The 15826-nt window shown below is 51.3% G+C and overlaps 1 protein-coding gene and 1 pseudogene across 2 annotated transcripts in view; both read left to right on the top strand.

Annotated features, from left to right (window-relative positions):
- Positions 1–222: 222 nt before the first annotated feature.
- LOC118607439 lies at positions 223–341 on the top strand (annotated as a pseudogene).
- A 5534-nt stretch (positions 342–5875) lies between these two features.
- Positions 5876–15826, top strand: part of TRIO (trio Rho guanine nucleotide exchange factor) — a 300662-nt gene continuing 290711 nt past the window's right edge. For both annotated transcript variants that reach the window (XR_004952348.1, XM_016152143.2), the window contains exon 1: positions 5876–6059. Coding sequence is in view for 1 of the 2 variants with exons in the window: in XM_016152143.2 (XP_016007629.2) it covers positions 5903–6059 (157 nt within the window). In the remaining variant the exon portion in view is untranslated. The remainder of the gene's footprint in view (positions 6060–15826) is intronic.

Genomic DNA, 15826 nt, shown 5'->3' with positions numbered 1-15826 from the left:
TCTAGTCTAGAAGCCTCAGGGATCTTTATGCTCTTGAGCTCAAATTTAGAGTTAGAGTTCCAACTCTGGCCAGAGGTCAGGTCCCATATCTCAAATTTTCCCCCCCCCGATGTGTCCATAGTATGTCCACAGTAACATCAATTTACCCCCACAGCCCTCAAGTTGAAACTCTCCATGGTTATGGATTCTTTACCTTAAGCATCCATCAAATATTATCTATTTGTCTACGGCCATGCCACCCTGAACAAACCCAATCGTGTCTGATCTCAGAAGCTAAGCAGGGTCGAGCCTGGTTAGTACTTAGATGGGAGACCACCTAGGAAGACCAGGTGCTGTAGGTGTAAAAAATAAAAAATAAGGGATTGTAAGCTGACGAGGTCCTTGCAATCTGAGAGGTCAACCAAGGTTTGCCTCGCCTTAAAAAAATAAATAGATAAAAGAGGAAAAGTAGATTCTCTATTAAATCAATATACATGTCTCTCTCTAGAATGACAGTTTCATTAAAAAATGTGGAGGGCTGCCTCATGGATTAGCTCGTGCGTTTCCTAAGGCTGCCATAACCATAAGTACCATGCACCAGTGGCTTAGATTGATTAGTAGATGCTCACTGCCTCACGCCTGGAGATTAGAAGTCTGAAGTCAAGGTGCGACAGAGCCGTGCTCCCTCTGACACCTGTAGGGCGAGCCTTCTTTGCCTCCCTCCCAGCTGCTGGTGGTTCTCTGGCCATCTTTGCCATTCCTTGGCTGGTAGATGCCTCACTCCAATTCTACGTCCCCACACGGCATTCTCCCTGTGTGTTTCTGTCCCAGATGGCCAACTTCTTCTAAGGACATCAGTCACACTGGATTAGGGGCCCACTCTACTCCAGGATGACATCTTCATAACTAATTATATCTGCAGTGACCCTACTTCTAAATAAGGTCACATTTTAAGGTACTTGGGGTTAATACTTCGACGTATCTATTTTTTTGCAGGGGTGGGGGGAGTACACAATTCAACCCAAAACAACTAGTAAATGAGTTAAGACGTTATTTATATGTTAAAATAAATACCGATGGATAAGGAGAAGGGAAAAATTCCTGTGCAATTCTAAGAAGCAGCCGGTAACTTTAAAGGCGTGTTCATCTTCTAGTGGCCGCTCGGGTTTCCCTCCCAGACCCTTAAGGATATGACTTGCACCTGCCTCTTCGCCCCCCTCTTCAGGGTTTTTGGGTGGGAAAGTTTGAGAAACGCTGGTAAAGAACCACGACGGCTGTGCTAGGAGCTAGTTCGACGGCACGAAACTGAACACCCGACTTAACGGCCGCTTAAACTAAATCAGGGCCTTGGTTTTCTCGTATGTTCCCACGGAATGGGAACTTCAGAGCGGGGCAGCTCACCCAGCCGTCTGCACCACACACTTCGGTCCTCATGTTCACCCTCTCAGAGCCGCACGGCGGCCTCTTCTCCTCTGGCATCTCGCCTGTGTTCCAGAGAACAGAGGGCAAAGGGCAAAGGACAAAGGGCAAAGGGCATGCACATGCTGAGTCTGAACTCTTTTTTTGCGAGCCCTTCCTGCTCCTTTCCACTTACCTCTCATCGGCCGGCACCCTGTCACATGGCTGCCACAGCGGGGAAATGGGGTGTTTTAGCCGCGCGTGGGTTCTACCAAAAAGGAGAGAAAGGACGTTGAGTAGGTAGGTAACTGGCAGTATCTGCCCCAGCTGGTTTTCGCCGCTTCTTTTGCTTTCTGCCTCCAGGGCTGGCACAGTCCTAGGCACACAAGAGACGTGTTGATGCCTGTGTACCCATTGCAAAGGCTCTCCTCATCTCGTAGGCAGGACGGTACACACGAAGGACATGAACAGCGTAATGCAGACGACCGAAAGCCAGAAGGCCGGCGCTGTGGAGGACAGGGAAGGGAGCGATCAGGGTGAGTTCTGCGGGAGCATCATGAAAGCGGACGAAATTCGGTCTGAGTTTTGAAGGTTGGGTAGGATCAACAGCAGCTGTCATGAAACCCTGTTTAGATCCCCCTCCAAATGCTCAGATGGCAGAAGGAAAAAATAAAATAAAAAACACCAAAAACCTGCGTGCAGCCTCTTTCTCTTATTGCCATCCAGGCAAATCTTCCTGCGTGTCTTGTACTCAGACACAAGTCTTCCACACCTCTTTCCTGGAACTGACTCTACATGACGTAGACGAATTGGTCAATATCTGGGTCTCAGCCCTTGAGAGGGCTTCATACCCAAATACGCACAAACCATTCCGTGCCCACCCTGATCTCTGACACCGTTAGCAGTCACTACTCGGCCCCTTTCCCTTCCCAGCCAGTTCCCAACACCCAGAACTTGCCTCCGCCTGAGGACCCTCCCACACAAGTCGGCCTCTGCCAGTCCTCACTTCCCAAGCACCACCATGGGATTGCTGATCTTTCTGTGGCTGCGTGATATCCAACCATGCCAGCAGCTTCCTCTACCTCAGGGGCCTCTGTATTCACTACCTTCTGGGGAGGGTTACTAGGTGAGGGATGCAAAAGGAAAGAAAGAAGTCAGCACTTGGTTTCTGAATTTCAAGACAGTCCTGAAACACATGGGAATAATTGGAGGAAAGGATTTTGAATATCGAAACTGACAGTCTACTAGGAACACGAAGGCTATGCCCAAAATAACGGATTTGGAAGAAAGCCTGATGGAATTAGGGTGAGGTTTTCTTCCTGCAAAAGAAATAATTCTGCAATTTGGGGGGAGAGGTGACAGGTTGCAGTAGACCCTGATGCGAATCTCTAAGGAAAGAAGTTTGTGCCCAGGTGACCTTGAGGAACTTGGGAGCAAAGAGAACTTTGGCCTCACTTTCTGGGATGGGGGAAGGGAGGGCTCCAGGACGCCTGTGTGCAGCTGAACGTTTTCCTGAGTGGCCGGGAGCAGCTCAGGAGAGGTCCTGACTGCCCGCAGACCTCGAGAGGCCCTGTGGTTGGGTGAGGAGGACATGCCAGCAGAAAGCAGCAAGGTCGCAGCAATGCCTGCGGTCCAGGCAGGAGTGTCAGGGGACAGACATAGGATGCACCTCTATCTACACTGGTGGCAGCATAAGCCCATGATGACCAAGGAACACATGCCACCTCTCCATCCTCACCTGTGCTGTGATATCTCAACATCTCTGGGAGCTCTGGCTGCAACCTTGGGAAGAAGACAGTAGGGGGCAAGTGCTCCACTGACAGAGAGAAGTCCTGGAGATGGAGTTTTCCCTGAACGAGGATTAAGCTTTCTGCCACGAGGAGGAATGGGAAAGAAATGTTGTCGGCACACCTGAGCGAGTAGCCTATGAAATTTGGACCTACTGCATTTTTTTCTTTTTGAGATAGCGGGCGCTTACATTTTTTTAAATAAACTTATTTTAGAATAAATTTAGATTTACGGAAAGGTTGTGAAGGTAGTACAGAGTTCCCATATACCTCGCTCATGATTCGGTATTGGTTCGTTATTATTAACTAAAGTTCATATATTATTTAGATTTTCTAAGTTTTCCCCTAATGTCCTTTTTTGGTCCCAGGATCCCACTAAGACTATTACTTTCAGTGGCCATGTGTACTTGGATGCTTTTTGGCTGTGCCAGTTTTTCTGATTTCCTTATTTTTGATGACGTTGAGAGTTTGGAGGAATACCGGTTAGGCAGTTTGTAGAATGTCCTTCAGTTGGGATTCGTAGGATGCTTTTCTCGTGATGAGACGGGGGGGGTTTACATGTTTTTGGGAGGAAGACCACAGATGAAGAGTGCCATTCTCATCACATTGTGTCAAGGGTACACATCATCTACATAATGTATCACCGTTCATGTTAACCTTGATGGCCAGGCCAAAGTAGCATTCGGCTTCTCGGTTGTAAAATTACTCTCTACCCTCTTTCCATTTTGTACTCTTCAGAAGGAAGTCATTACTTGTGGCCCGCAACTAAGGTGAGGTGAGTTCTTTTGCATCTCATTGCGAGCAGAGTACCTACATGAACAAATTCGAATCCCTCTGCATGGGAGATTAGTTTCTTTCCTCCATTCATTTACTTATTAGACCATTTGTTTATATCAGTTTGGACTCGCGGATATGTATTTTATACTTTGGGTTATCACCAAGTATTGCTTTATTTATTTTCTTGTTCAGATTGTTTCAGCTTTTTCGTTTGCCTCCCGTTGTCCCTTTGACAGACCCCCTTCGTTGTGTTTGTTGGTTAAATTTTTTGTTTGTTTGTTTTGAGCACTTGCTCACCTTCTGGTGATGCTCTTGGCTTGGCTTGTGTATTTCTTGCTCAAGTCCTGGAATCGGCCATTTTCCTGAGGAGACCTTGTTCCTTTTATTGGAGAACGGTGTCAGAAACAAGAGTTGAGTGCCAGGTGTGCTCGTTGCTGCTAGAGCGTTATCTCTAAGCCCACTTAGCTGACAGCAAGGAAATCTATGTGTGTGTACTAACCCATGTATCTACACACATTAGCAAATCTTTTACATATCCAGCTGTATGTATATTAAACTAAACACGAGTTCAGACTGTCTGCAGCTCTAATCCAGTACCACATGGATCACTCCCGTTTCCTCCCCTTGCTTATCTGTAACCTCCCTCTTCACCAGTGAAAACCTGGGATCCACCATCTACCACTCATTCATTCGTTCACTCATTCATTTGTTCACTTCCTCTACAGTGGTTTTATCACCCAGTTTTTAAAAAATCAAAAAAAAAAAAATCCTGTTTCTGTCTCTCCTTGTTTTTAGCAGCGTTAGATCCTTCGACCTGACACCCATCTTTCTGATCACCTCTCTTATTAGCCACGTCTTTGGCGTTTTGTGCTGGAATATTTGTCAGGTGTTGCTTTGACACGGACCCTCTGTAAAGCCGGACGTGGGTTACCCCTTATTTCCTTTGGTCTCCCCAGTCCCGTCGCCTTCCCATTCTCCGCATTTCGATGGAGTGAGCCTGGAATCTTATTTTACAGACAACGAGACTTCCCCCAGGAGCTCAGAGGCTGGCCTCGCCCGCCTCCCGAACTGCAGTAGATAACCTGGTTTCACGCTCGCTCTCTCTCCATTCAACAACTAGTAACGGAGTCCCGATTCCACGCGCCGGCCTTGTGCCCGGGTCACCCCGCCCCGCCGCTGAGATCCGTGGGGAACCGTCAAGCGCTGGGAAAACGGTGCCGGCGCTGCGAGTGAACGAACGCCCGGCGGGGGGCGCAACGCTGGGCCTGGAGAGGCCCGCGCGGGCTGGCCAGAGCCCTCCTGCTCTTCCCGGGGCCTGGAGCTAGCTGCCCGGGAGCAGAAGGCGCCCCGGGTCGCCCGCAGCCGCCGCCGGCTCTCCGGGTGCCGGGCCGCCGGCGTGCGCCCGCCCCTCGCGCAGGCCCCGCCCACGCCAGGCCCCGCCCCGCCCGCCCAGGCCCCGCCCCCCGCCGAGCCCACGCTCGGGCCCCTGACGATGTTCGCCGGAAATTACCGAAGCCCCTCTTTTTTCCTTCCTCTCCCTTCCCTGCGCTCCCTTTTCCTTTCACCCGGGTTCCCTCGGCTGTGATTTCCCCCCGCCCCCTCCTTCCTTCCCCATTGGAAATCAAGATGGAGGCTCGCGGCTGCCGCCGGCGCCCGTGATCCCGGAGCTCCCGCCGGCCCGGGCCCCCGCCCTCGCCCTCGCCCCTGCGTGTCCGGCGCGGCGCGCGCCGCTGCCCGTGCTCCCGCCCCGCGGCCGGCTCGCGGCTCCCGGGCGGCGTCCTGGTCTATGCGGGCGCGCTCCTCGGGCCGGGCCGCCGCCCGCCGCCCCGGGGCTCTGCGTCCGCGCGCCGGGTGCGGGCCGCCGGGCGCTCGGCGCCGCCAGGCCCAGCGCGGAGCGGGCGGCGCGCGGCGCTAGGGGCGCGGGGCCCGAGCCGGGCGCGGCCGCGGGCGGCGCCGCAGCCATGAGCGGCAGCAGCGGCGGCGCCGCCGCCCCCGCCGCGTCCTCCGGCCCCGCGGCCACGAGCAGCGCGGCGGGCTCGGGCTGCGGGGGCGGCGCCGGCGAGGGGCCCGAGGAGGCGGCCAAGGACCTGGCCGACATCGCGGCCTTCTTCCGATCCGGTGAGTGCGGCTGCGGCGCTGCCCGTGCGCCCGGCCCGCCGCGCGGCGGAGGCGCGGTCCGCGGGCCCCGGCGCGCCCGCCGCTCGCCCGCCCGTCGGGCCCGGCGCGCTCTCGCCCGGGCCGCTGCGCCCCGCATCGCGGCGCCCGGACCCCCACGGCGGGCGCCGCTGCCCGCGCCGCCCCGCGCGCCGCCGCTCGGCCGGGGCGCCGCCGACTCGCCCTTCCCCGCGCCCGCCCCGGGTCCCAGGGAAAAGCTCCCCGTCTCCCGTCCCCGGCTGCCGCAGCTCCACGGGTTAGGGCGCCGGCTCTTTGTCTCTTTTGCGGGAGGGCCGCGGAGGGGGCGGCGGGGACGGCGAGGGCGGAGGCTGCTGCCCCGGAGGCCGAGCGGACGGGGTGGCGGGGCCGGGCCGGGCAAGCGGGCTCTCGCCTGGGCGGGTCTCGCCGGCCGGTTTGTACTTGGCCCCGCCTCGACCCCCCTAGCAGTCGGGCTCCTTAGCGCGGTCCTGCAGCCTGTCACCTCCCCTGCCTCGGTCTCCATTTCTGTGCAGCGGGGTAGCCATGGCACCGGTTGCCCAGGGGTGGAGGGGACGTGGGCGAGATGGAGCGAGGCCGGCCGGGAGGCGGTGAGCCATTGTCTCCGGGGGTGGCCCGGGAGGGACATCTGGGAACGTGGTGGCCCTGGGGCGGGCGCTCGCGGGGAGCTGCCGGGGTGGCTTGGAGGTGGAGGCAGCGCCAGGTGTCTCTTTAGCGGGGAGGGGATGGCGGCGGGAGAGGCGAGCTTCGCGATCCGGAGGAGGCGCGGGGGGCGTGACGGGGCGTCCCCGGGACCCCAGAGGCAGCGCCTCCTCCTGCCCGGCCCAGATCCCGCGCGAGCCGGGCCCGCGTCCCCGCACGCAGCCCAGTCTGCTCGCGCGTCCGGGTGGCCGCGGCGGCCTCGGGGCCCGCAGCCCGGAGCGCGCTGCCCCGCAGGCCAGGCGCGGGGCAGGGAGGATGCAGGCTCGGAGCTGGAGAGCCGTGGAGGGCGGGCCAGGTCCGGGCCGGGGCGCGCGCGCGGGAGCAGGGCGTGTGCGGGGTGCTGGTGGCGGCCCCTGGGAGGACGACGGGGCCAGGGATGCTGGGGGAAGAGGCCTGCCATGGGGCGCGCGGTGGAGGTCGGCGGCTCATGTTTCTTGGTGGTTTCTTTCAAAACCAAGTCCTCGGTTTCGGTGAGAGCAGTTCGGTAATCCGGGTCACAAGGAGCACTTCGCAGCGGAGGGCGATGGTCTGAGGCAGAAGTTAGCAGTACCAGTAGATAGTAGTGCCGTCTTCCCCTCGGTTTCTTGATCTTTGCCAGGCGGGGTTATTTTTGAGTCAGTTTAACAGATTGGTTGTGGTTGGGAGTGACATAATACCGAGTCTGCAGTGTCAACGCGGGGTTAATATACTTCTTAGTGCTCCCTTTCCCCGTGAGGTCTCTGCAGAAAGCAGAGGTTTAAGAAAACATGAACTCCTTGAAATGAAAGCCTTTCTGTTTCTTTTTGTTCACCTAGCCCGATAGACCAGCCCTGTCTTAATAGAGGAACTGGGTCGTCTTCGCTTAATGCCCTGAAGCTAAAGTCTAGCTGTCTTCTCCCTGACTCTGCTGCCTGTCACAAAATAATAGATTCTGTGCAGAATTCAGCTCCTCTCTGTTAGAAAGGCTCCCGTAGATGGAAATTTTTGGCGCTTGTGAAAACAGACTTTCCTACATCTTTATTATCACGTCTTATGCTCTTAAAAGGCCCCGAGGACATCAGGTTGGACTGCATCCCCCCCCCCCCCCTGGAAACTTGCTCCCTGTCCATGTGGCTCTCCTCAGGGTCCTCTGGGGAGATTAATCCGCGGGTGGCCACGCTCAGGCCTGCGCTGGCCCCCAGGTCCTGCTGCTGCTGTTCGTGTTCACTTCGGGGCAGGACCAGGCAGTGCTGCTCACTGGTTTGCGCCTTTCTTCCAGCCTCCAGACATACCACCCCGTTCGTTTGAATTGGCATCAGGAACCAGCAGATTTTAAGTAGGCAGCAGTTGGGCTGTCCATCCCAGGGGTAGTCTGGAACATCTTCTAAAAGTGCTTTTCTCTCCTTTGGGAAACTCCGAATCTCTGACCTAGATCTTGGCTCCAGCATCTAGGGCATGATGTTTAGCAGAGGGTAGAGAGGGACCATTCAGTTGTATCGGTGGGGGTGGGATGCGGAGTTCAGACAGAGCAGACCAAGCATGGGGACCTTGGGTGGAGAGCTCACCTGGTGGACCAGCTTAAGCAGCAGTGGGATCCTGGGCAGCTTGACTGACTGTGGATGGCTGAATGGAGAAGCCAGCTCATCAGTAAAATCTGACATTCTTTCCTAAGATGTAGAACACAGAAAATCGGTTCTCACTGACTGACTGGGGTGGGCAGATCAGGGGTGAACGTTTTTTTCCAGGGTGTTTTTGAGCCTGGTGCTGAAGATTGCCAACACACCTAGACAAGGCTGCCTTTCATTTCTCAGCCCTGGAATGGTTTGCTTGACCACCTTATTTTCTTTCCTTCTTGTTATTCCTTACCTGTCATGCATTAAAATTTATCTTCGTAGTCACACGTCGAAAACTGGTACCCATGGTTGGGTGAAAGAAAGGGGAAGACTTCAGTGCAATGGGACTTTTAAACAATTAGGACAGTTCAGGAATAGAACGGGCTGCCATGTGATTCCTTCGATACCAGAAACGCTCAGGCAGGGGCGCTGCAGCGTCCCAGGGTGCAGAGCTGGGTGTGGGACGGGACTCCTGCACGGGGAGAGGGGCCTGGGGCGGTGGCTCAGGGGCCTTTCACGCTCTCGGATTCTCTGGTTCCCTCTGTGCTCCCAGCGCCTGAGGGTCATGCTCCACTTTTCTCGGGGGAGTTTAGGGCCGCAGAGCCAGGCCTGCCCTTCCCCTCTGCTTCGTGGCACCCGGTGTCCACCCCACCAAAGGTCTCAGCTCATACACTGTCATTTCATTCTCCATTCAGGTCCTTGGCACAGAAACTTCCTATTCATTTTGACAATCCTGAGCCCCCTTTTATACATCTGGTGCTAGGAGGCAGGTCAATTAGTGTTAAATTGGATTGAGCTGAAAAAATGTGGTTATTGTGTGTTAAAGAGCAGCTGAGATTTTCTGCATATGTTAGTGAATCTTAGACCTCACTTTTCTCCTTTGCACAGAGCTCAGCACCAAAAAAAGATAAAGCAGATTTTTAAGCAAAAAAAAAAGAAAAAAAAAGCCACAGATGTGAGCTGGTACAGTTGTTTATTTTTTATTTTACAGAAGGCTTTTAGGCTGTTTGAGTGACTCTCGTGTGGGACTCTGGTAGCGGTGGGGTCAGGGCTGGGAAGTGTGCCCCCGGCTCTGGTTCTCTTTCCCCGATGCCTCTCATGGCCGGGACTTTGCTTACATTAATTCTCAACCCCACTGGGACCAATCACTTTTATTGCCAATCTATTTTGGGGCTCTCTTCTTGTGGCAATAAATCATTCTTTCAGAGCTCTCTATTTAACCTTGCAAGAGTGCGTGCGTGCGTGTGTGGGGGGGTGGTGCTTACATAAATGCATTATTTTTAACCTGCCCGGCATGTTTTAGGTTGGCATTAAACGAATGTGCAGAGAACACAGCCCTGTGGCTATTCCGAAGCGGTACGGCCCGTCGTGCTGGGTTTCTTTCATTATCGAATCTTATCCTGGACTCCTGGCAGCAGCCCTTCTCTTTCCAGTGGGATATGCGAAGACAGTCGAGTCTGTTACTTAGGGAGAGAGCAGTATGTGTATCTTTCTATATTTTGATATGATGGTTTCTTCATGGAGTATCGAGAGACTTCTCTTCATATTTGTGCTTCCAACACCACTGAAGTAACTGGCCTCCAGGCTTGCCAGGCCACTTCTGTGTGTGTGTAGAGCCTGGCAGCCTGGTCTTTGCGAAGACTGGTAATAATTACTGTGTTCAGAAGTCAGTCCTTGTTACCCTCAATATTTTGAAAAGACAAGCCCAAGAAAATCTCATTTGATAGTGAATGTTGGTTTCTCCTTTTTCATTGGCACAGTGAGGCTCAGTTTCAGAGGAAAGCAAAGAGACAGCTAAAAATACTCCTGTAAGGGACTTTCAAGAAATCAAAGAGCGTTAAAACAGTCATTGACAGAAAGTTTTCATTGAGACCTCGTAAACTGACTTATTGACATGTGGTATTGTATTTTTCCCTTTGCAGTTGAAGCATCGAAGATCCAAATGAAGATTTAAATGAAACCATTTTAGCCATTTAAATGATTAACAATGATTAACCAAGATTTAAATGAAGCCACTGGTTCTGTTCAAAATGAATCGTTTGGTTTAAAATGTTCTTCAAGTGTATATTAAAACATATGATTAATCTGGTCCTTTTAGACCTTTTAATGTAATGATAAATTTGGGGTTTGTTTCTAAATGAAAGTGAAAGATGTGTTTGAAGCTGTCATAATTTAAATCGGCTGTATCTGATATTTATGTACTTGACTCTTCTACTGAGAAAATAAAATTTTATCTTATATCCTTGGCAGAGTTCCAGAGAAAAGTCAAATTCTTAATCAATAGCCACACTTTACTGCCTGGTAAAGTCACTTACGCTGATAGGGATGAATTGTGCCTTACTATAAAAAGCAGTCTTAACACCCCCCTTCATTCCTCCTCAATTCTGTAATGAATTGGGTTTTATTTCCTTAAGTGCGTCGTCTTGACAGATTTTCAGTAGCGCCGCTGACAGGAACAGCAGCCACCGCGTGGATGGGGAAGAGGCAGGTTTGAGCGGGGAGCCCGCTGTGTTCTGGGGGGGGCGGTGGCGCGCCCTGACTCCCTTCCCATTTCTCCCTCCCGAGTGTCCAGCTGAGTGGACTCGGGGGACCTGACGTTACTTGTCTTGTGGATGGAGATGCTGACTTTTGTATCCTCTCCATGCTTCTCAGCCCCATCTCAGCGGACTGCCGGCAGTGACCAGGACTGGAGAAAGGGGCAAGCGGGGTCGGGTGGCGCAGGACAGACTCTCGTGGCCTGCCACGGACCCGCTGCCGGGCGTCAGCAGAGTATGGGCCAGGGAGGGGGCCCGGATGGCGCGTCTTCTTCTCAGTGTCCCTTGCTCTTAGGAATGCTGGCTGATGATGCTTCAGCTGGAGCCATGCTGGAATTCCTTTGCTGTACCTCTGAAATGAAGGGAAAGAAGCAAAAGGAGGGAAAGAGGTAGGGAGTGGGGACAAGGCCCGCACGGTGCTGTTTCTGCTGCCTTCCCCCTCTGCCCTCCGCCTGCCGTGCCCACCCTGCGGGTGCTGCCCCTGGGGCGGGGGCTTCACCTGCTCGCTGGTCACGGTGCCCATCCCCTACCAGCCCTGGGGTTCCCTCTGCCTCTGCCAGTTTATAAAGAGGAAACAAATCTGGCTCGAATTTCCAACGTAGTCTCCCAACCTTTGACATCGTTAAGCCTTGCACGCAGACATTCTCATTTGAGGGAAGTCTTGTTCTCATATTTAATGGCTATCAAGTGCATAAATACTCATTTTCAATTCTCATCCACTAATGAAATCTCTATTTGCTTACTGAATAGTTGTTAGTTGTTACCCTAATTTCCTCTTTTTTGTTCCCTCTCCACTTAAGGAAGCCCCTCGAAGCCCATTTTATGACTCACTTGCCCTCTGGGAAAGGTCACGTGTCGGGAGGAGAGCCACAGTGTGGGGTGCTGACTTTGGAGCAGGGGTCAGAGGGTGGAGTTGGTGGGTGGGCTCGGCTTCTGGGGCTTCTTCGCAGTGGGTCTGGGGTGTTTGGGCCACTGCTACATGTGCTGTGGAACGATTGAAACTCATTTTGGTGAAAAATATACTCGAGTTTTAGAGTGCTGACGTTTGAATTAGCCACGTGTCTACTCCTGTCTGGCTGGGGAGGGTCGAGACATCTCGTATTTTGGAAGCCCTGTTTGGGCTTCGTCATAAATCAGTACACTTTACATCGACAGAGGGAACTTTAATGAAAATGTTGTCGACAAAAGGAATAGGGTCTAGGTCTAGGGTACTTGGGCGTTTGCGGTGTCCCTGTGAGTCAGTCAGGCTTATTTTCTTAGAGTGCGTTGTCCTGTTGTGGTTAGTGATGGATTGCACTTGCCTTCCCTTTGGGGGTGGGGTTTCTGCACTGACCTGGCAGCTGTGTGGACCCTCCCGTCTTTCCCTTCAACCAGGAAAGCATACCTGGTGTGCTGCACCTTGTTTGCCCTGCTGCTGGGAAGGGCTGGGGGCCCTTCGCCACCTGGCGGTGATGTTAGCATTGAAACAATGTAGCTGCGAATGGGTAAACAAACTGTGAAAACCATTGGATTACTGCTAAGTGAAAGAAGGCAGTCTCAAAAAGCTAAGGGAAACTGTATCAAACCACCTAGGTGACATTCTGAAAAAGACCTAACGGCAATGAGCAAAGATTGGTTGATCGCCAGGAGTTAGGGATGGGAGGGTGTGACTACAGGGGCAGCACGAAGGGCATTTTGGGACATGATGGAACTGTTTGTTTTGTAGTCTGGTTGTGGTGATGATCATATATGTCAAAATTCATAGACCTGTAAACCAAAAAAATTTCAGTTTTACTGTATGTTAACTTAAAAGATAACAAAAGCGCTAACAACAATCTGGAAATAAACATTTATTATAAATCAGAGAAATATATACAGAATAAAAAAAGAGCCTCCTCAAATCAATAAGAAAAGACAATCCAAAAGGGAAACAGGCAAGTAGTACAAGTGGCCAGCAAGAAAATCTTCAGCCTCATGAGCAGTCAAGGAACTGCAGATAAAAACCACGAGATCCCACAAAACCCAAATCCAATATAAGTCATTTCTTTATGTAAACTGGAGCAAAACAGTGATTCTGGAAAGGTCCAAAGGTAGTGGTGATCACTCTGACGGAGGGCATGAGACTTTCCGTAATTCTGGGAGTAGTCTAGAGAATTTGAAAGGTGGTTGTGGGGACATAGAGATCCATGTCTTGGGTTCTGCGAGAAGCGTTAACTTAGGGGAATCCATCTGGCATGGAAATCGCGTCCGCTGACTTAAAAACAAAACTCTCTTTGGATATGAACAGTCACCATTCTTCCTGCTTCAAATTTTCCCACTGCTATGAATTTTGCTGCTGTCCAGATAGAAGTTAGAAAAAGAGTAGTACATGCAGGATGATCTGCAATGTCTCAGCGTTTCTTGGTGTTACAGAAGGCATTTCTAGGGGTAGGTTGCATTTGGAGGAGTGGAGGTTCCTAAATTAGCATCTACGTGAACATCTATTTGCCTCTGTTCTTGGGCCTTCACCTATTTAATTGACTTTGCAGCTACCGATTTCTCAGCATTGTTAATTAATGAATGAATTTATAAAGTGTTAGTCCCTGCACTTAACATTCATAACCATAAGATAAAGCTAGTCTTGAACTTGAGGAAAATGCAATTCAAATTTAAAAGTATAGTCCTCGAATATTTTAGATAGTGTTTCTTGCCGTCCTTTTCCCCCAAGTATGCGTAGGTATGTATAGACCTTGGGAGTCATAGAACACCCCACTTTGGAATTCTGAGAAATAGGCAGTTTGAGTACAAGAAGGAATAAATGAATATATCTGAGGCTAATATTTGGAATGTGCTTTAAAAGAACCCATGTCTTCTAATACATATGCAGTCACACGTATGACATGTCTGTCTGCTTTAGGGCCAGATGCTTTAATTTGAAAATTTTGCATGCGAAATGCCTGTAAGAAGTTGGTCGAAACAAAATGTATATAAAATCGTTTATTCCTTTTGCTTCACTTTGTCTTCTCACGTTGACACTCATCTCCAAGGTTCCTTCTTTCTTGCCGCTGTTCTGACCACCACCACTGCAGAACCCGTGGCCGGGGGCACGCCTGGGTAATTTGGATTTTGAAAGTTGTACTTTCTCTTACTTGCATTTATTTTTAGTCAGTCTTTGTTCTGCACAACAGATGTGTCACGATCTGCAGGACTAACGTATAAATTTTATTAGTTTTTGGATAACTTTATTAGTTTAACTTTGCAATGACAAGGGCCAAAGTACAATTCCTCTGTTATTTATTCCGAAGGTGCGCGCAGTCTTTGGGAAACAATACTTTGACTAGAATTGTTGTTATAAATATTTCTACTTAACTACTCTCACAAAATAAGATATTTAAAGTTTAAATTATTTAATATTTTGTCACCCAAATAGATTTTTTGTTGTTGTTTGTAGGTAGCTTTTTTAAAAAATTCACGATTATAAGAAATTCTTTCTCTCCGTCACTGCCCTTTCTAATACCGCAGTAATGGCAGCTGACATGAAAAGGGGTCAATTCTAGCTCAAAAAACCAGATTGCATAGAGGCAGAATATCTTCGCACTTTCAGAGTTATTTCCATTTTCTTGCACTTGTCCTAATAAATCTTGGGTTCAGGAGCCTTGAGAACCGGTGCTAATTTGATGGTTTCCAGGCTGTCCATTTTCTTCATGTGACAGTCCAGTGTCCCCTGGTAGGTGGCCGGTGTGCGAGCAGCTCCTCCTGGGAGAGGCTTCATGGTGGAGTCATAATGTTAGCTGCTCTGCGTACCTGTTTCTTTCCTCCGAACCAAATTGCTGGAAACCTTTGACTGCAACCCTTTGGCAAGATTGAGAGGAGCGCACTGTAAACTTCCCCGGACAACTCGCAGTGTGGACATGGAATCGTTTTGGGGGGGAACTGGGGCGACAGGTAGCCTTGCAGTGTCCTGCCCTCCTGTGCTCTCCATGCTCTTGCTGGACCCTAAATCTTCAGCAGCTGCTTCCAGAGCAGAGCGCGAGGCGAGGACGCCCCATTGTCAGGGGTCAGAAAACACCTTTGGAATTAAAATAAGTGCGTCCGGAAAGCAATAACCTACCTGCTTGTAAGGTCATGGGATGATAAGTAAAGTATCTTCTTTATTGTTTCCAAGTGTCATTAATCCCTGTCCTGTCCTCCAAGAGAACCTGGCAAGGCCCTTCTCTTACCTTCCCTGCTGATGCCATGGGCCACCATCTGAGTGCCTGTGGCTCTCGATGCTTCTCATGGAAATTCACATCCCTGCTTCTAGCTGGGATTTGCTGTTCTGTATGAGGATGAAGGTCTCAGCCTCTGGTGAGGCTGAGTGACCCACCCCAGGTGCCTGAGTAGGACTCTGACCCCAAGAGCCCTCCCTAATGGAGGGAGAACAGAAATGACCCTCAGCATCCCACAAAGTCCTGTGTTGTAATTTTCAAATCTTCAGAATTGGACATGTATGTCTTTGTGTGTTGAGGATCGAAGCTGCGATTTATAAGTCTCACGCCAAACAAAGCTCGAGTGAAGATTCCAAGATGCAGCAAGCATTTTTCTCATGTTGGTCCTGGCCCTGTGATTTCATTTTTTTACCTTTCCTCTTCCCGCCTAATTCAAACTGCTGTTCCTTTTTACATAAAGACGCCCAGTAATCTCAGCTTTTCCGTCTGAGGCACGAGGCTATATTAGCTTTCCTTGGCCCCTGATCCCCGCCCCCAACAGGATAGGAAATCTCTGTAGCGGTCAAGGTTGGCGGAGGGAAGTTTGGGTAGGTGGGGAGAGGCTGGGCGGGGAGAGACGTTTTTTAGCTGGTTGCTGTGTGACACATAAGGATTACCAGACTTCCTTTCTAATTTAGGAAGGGACCGGCTAGGGAGTGGGGAGGGGCCGGAGGCTGCTAAGATGTTCTTTCGGGGACAGTTTTATGAGGCGGGTGTGCCAG

Source organism: Rousettus aegyptiacus, unplaced genomic scaffold (genome assembly GCF_014176215.1).
Source record: "Rousettus aegyptiacus isolate mRouAeg1 unplaced genomic scaffold, mRouAeg1.p scaffold_m13_p_8, whole genome shotgun sequence".
Lineage (NCBI taxonomy): Eukaryota > Metazoa > Chordata > Mammalia > Chiroptera > Pteropodidae > Rousettus > Rousettus aegyptiacus.
Note: the sequence above shows the minus strand (reverse complement) of the source record. Positions and strands in the feature narration are given on the sequence as shown.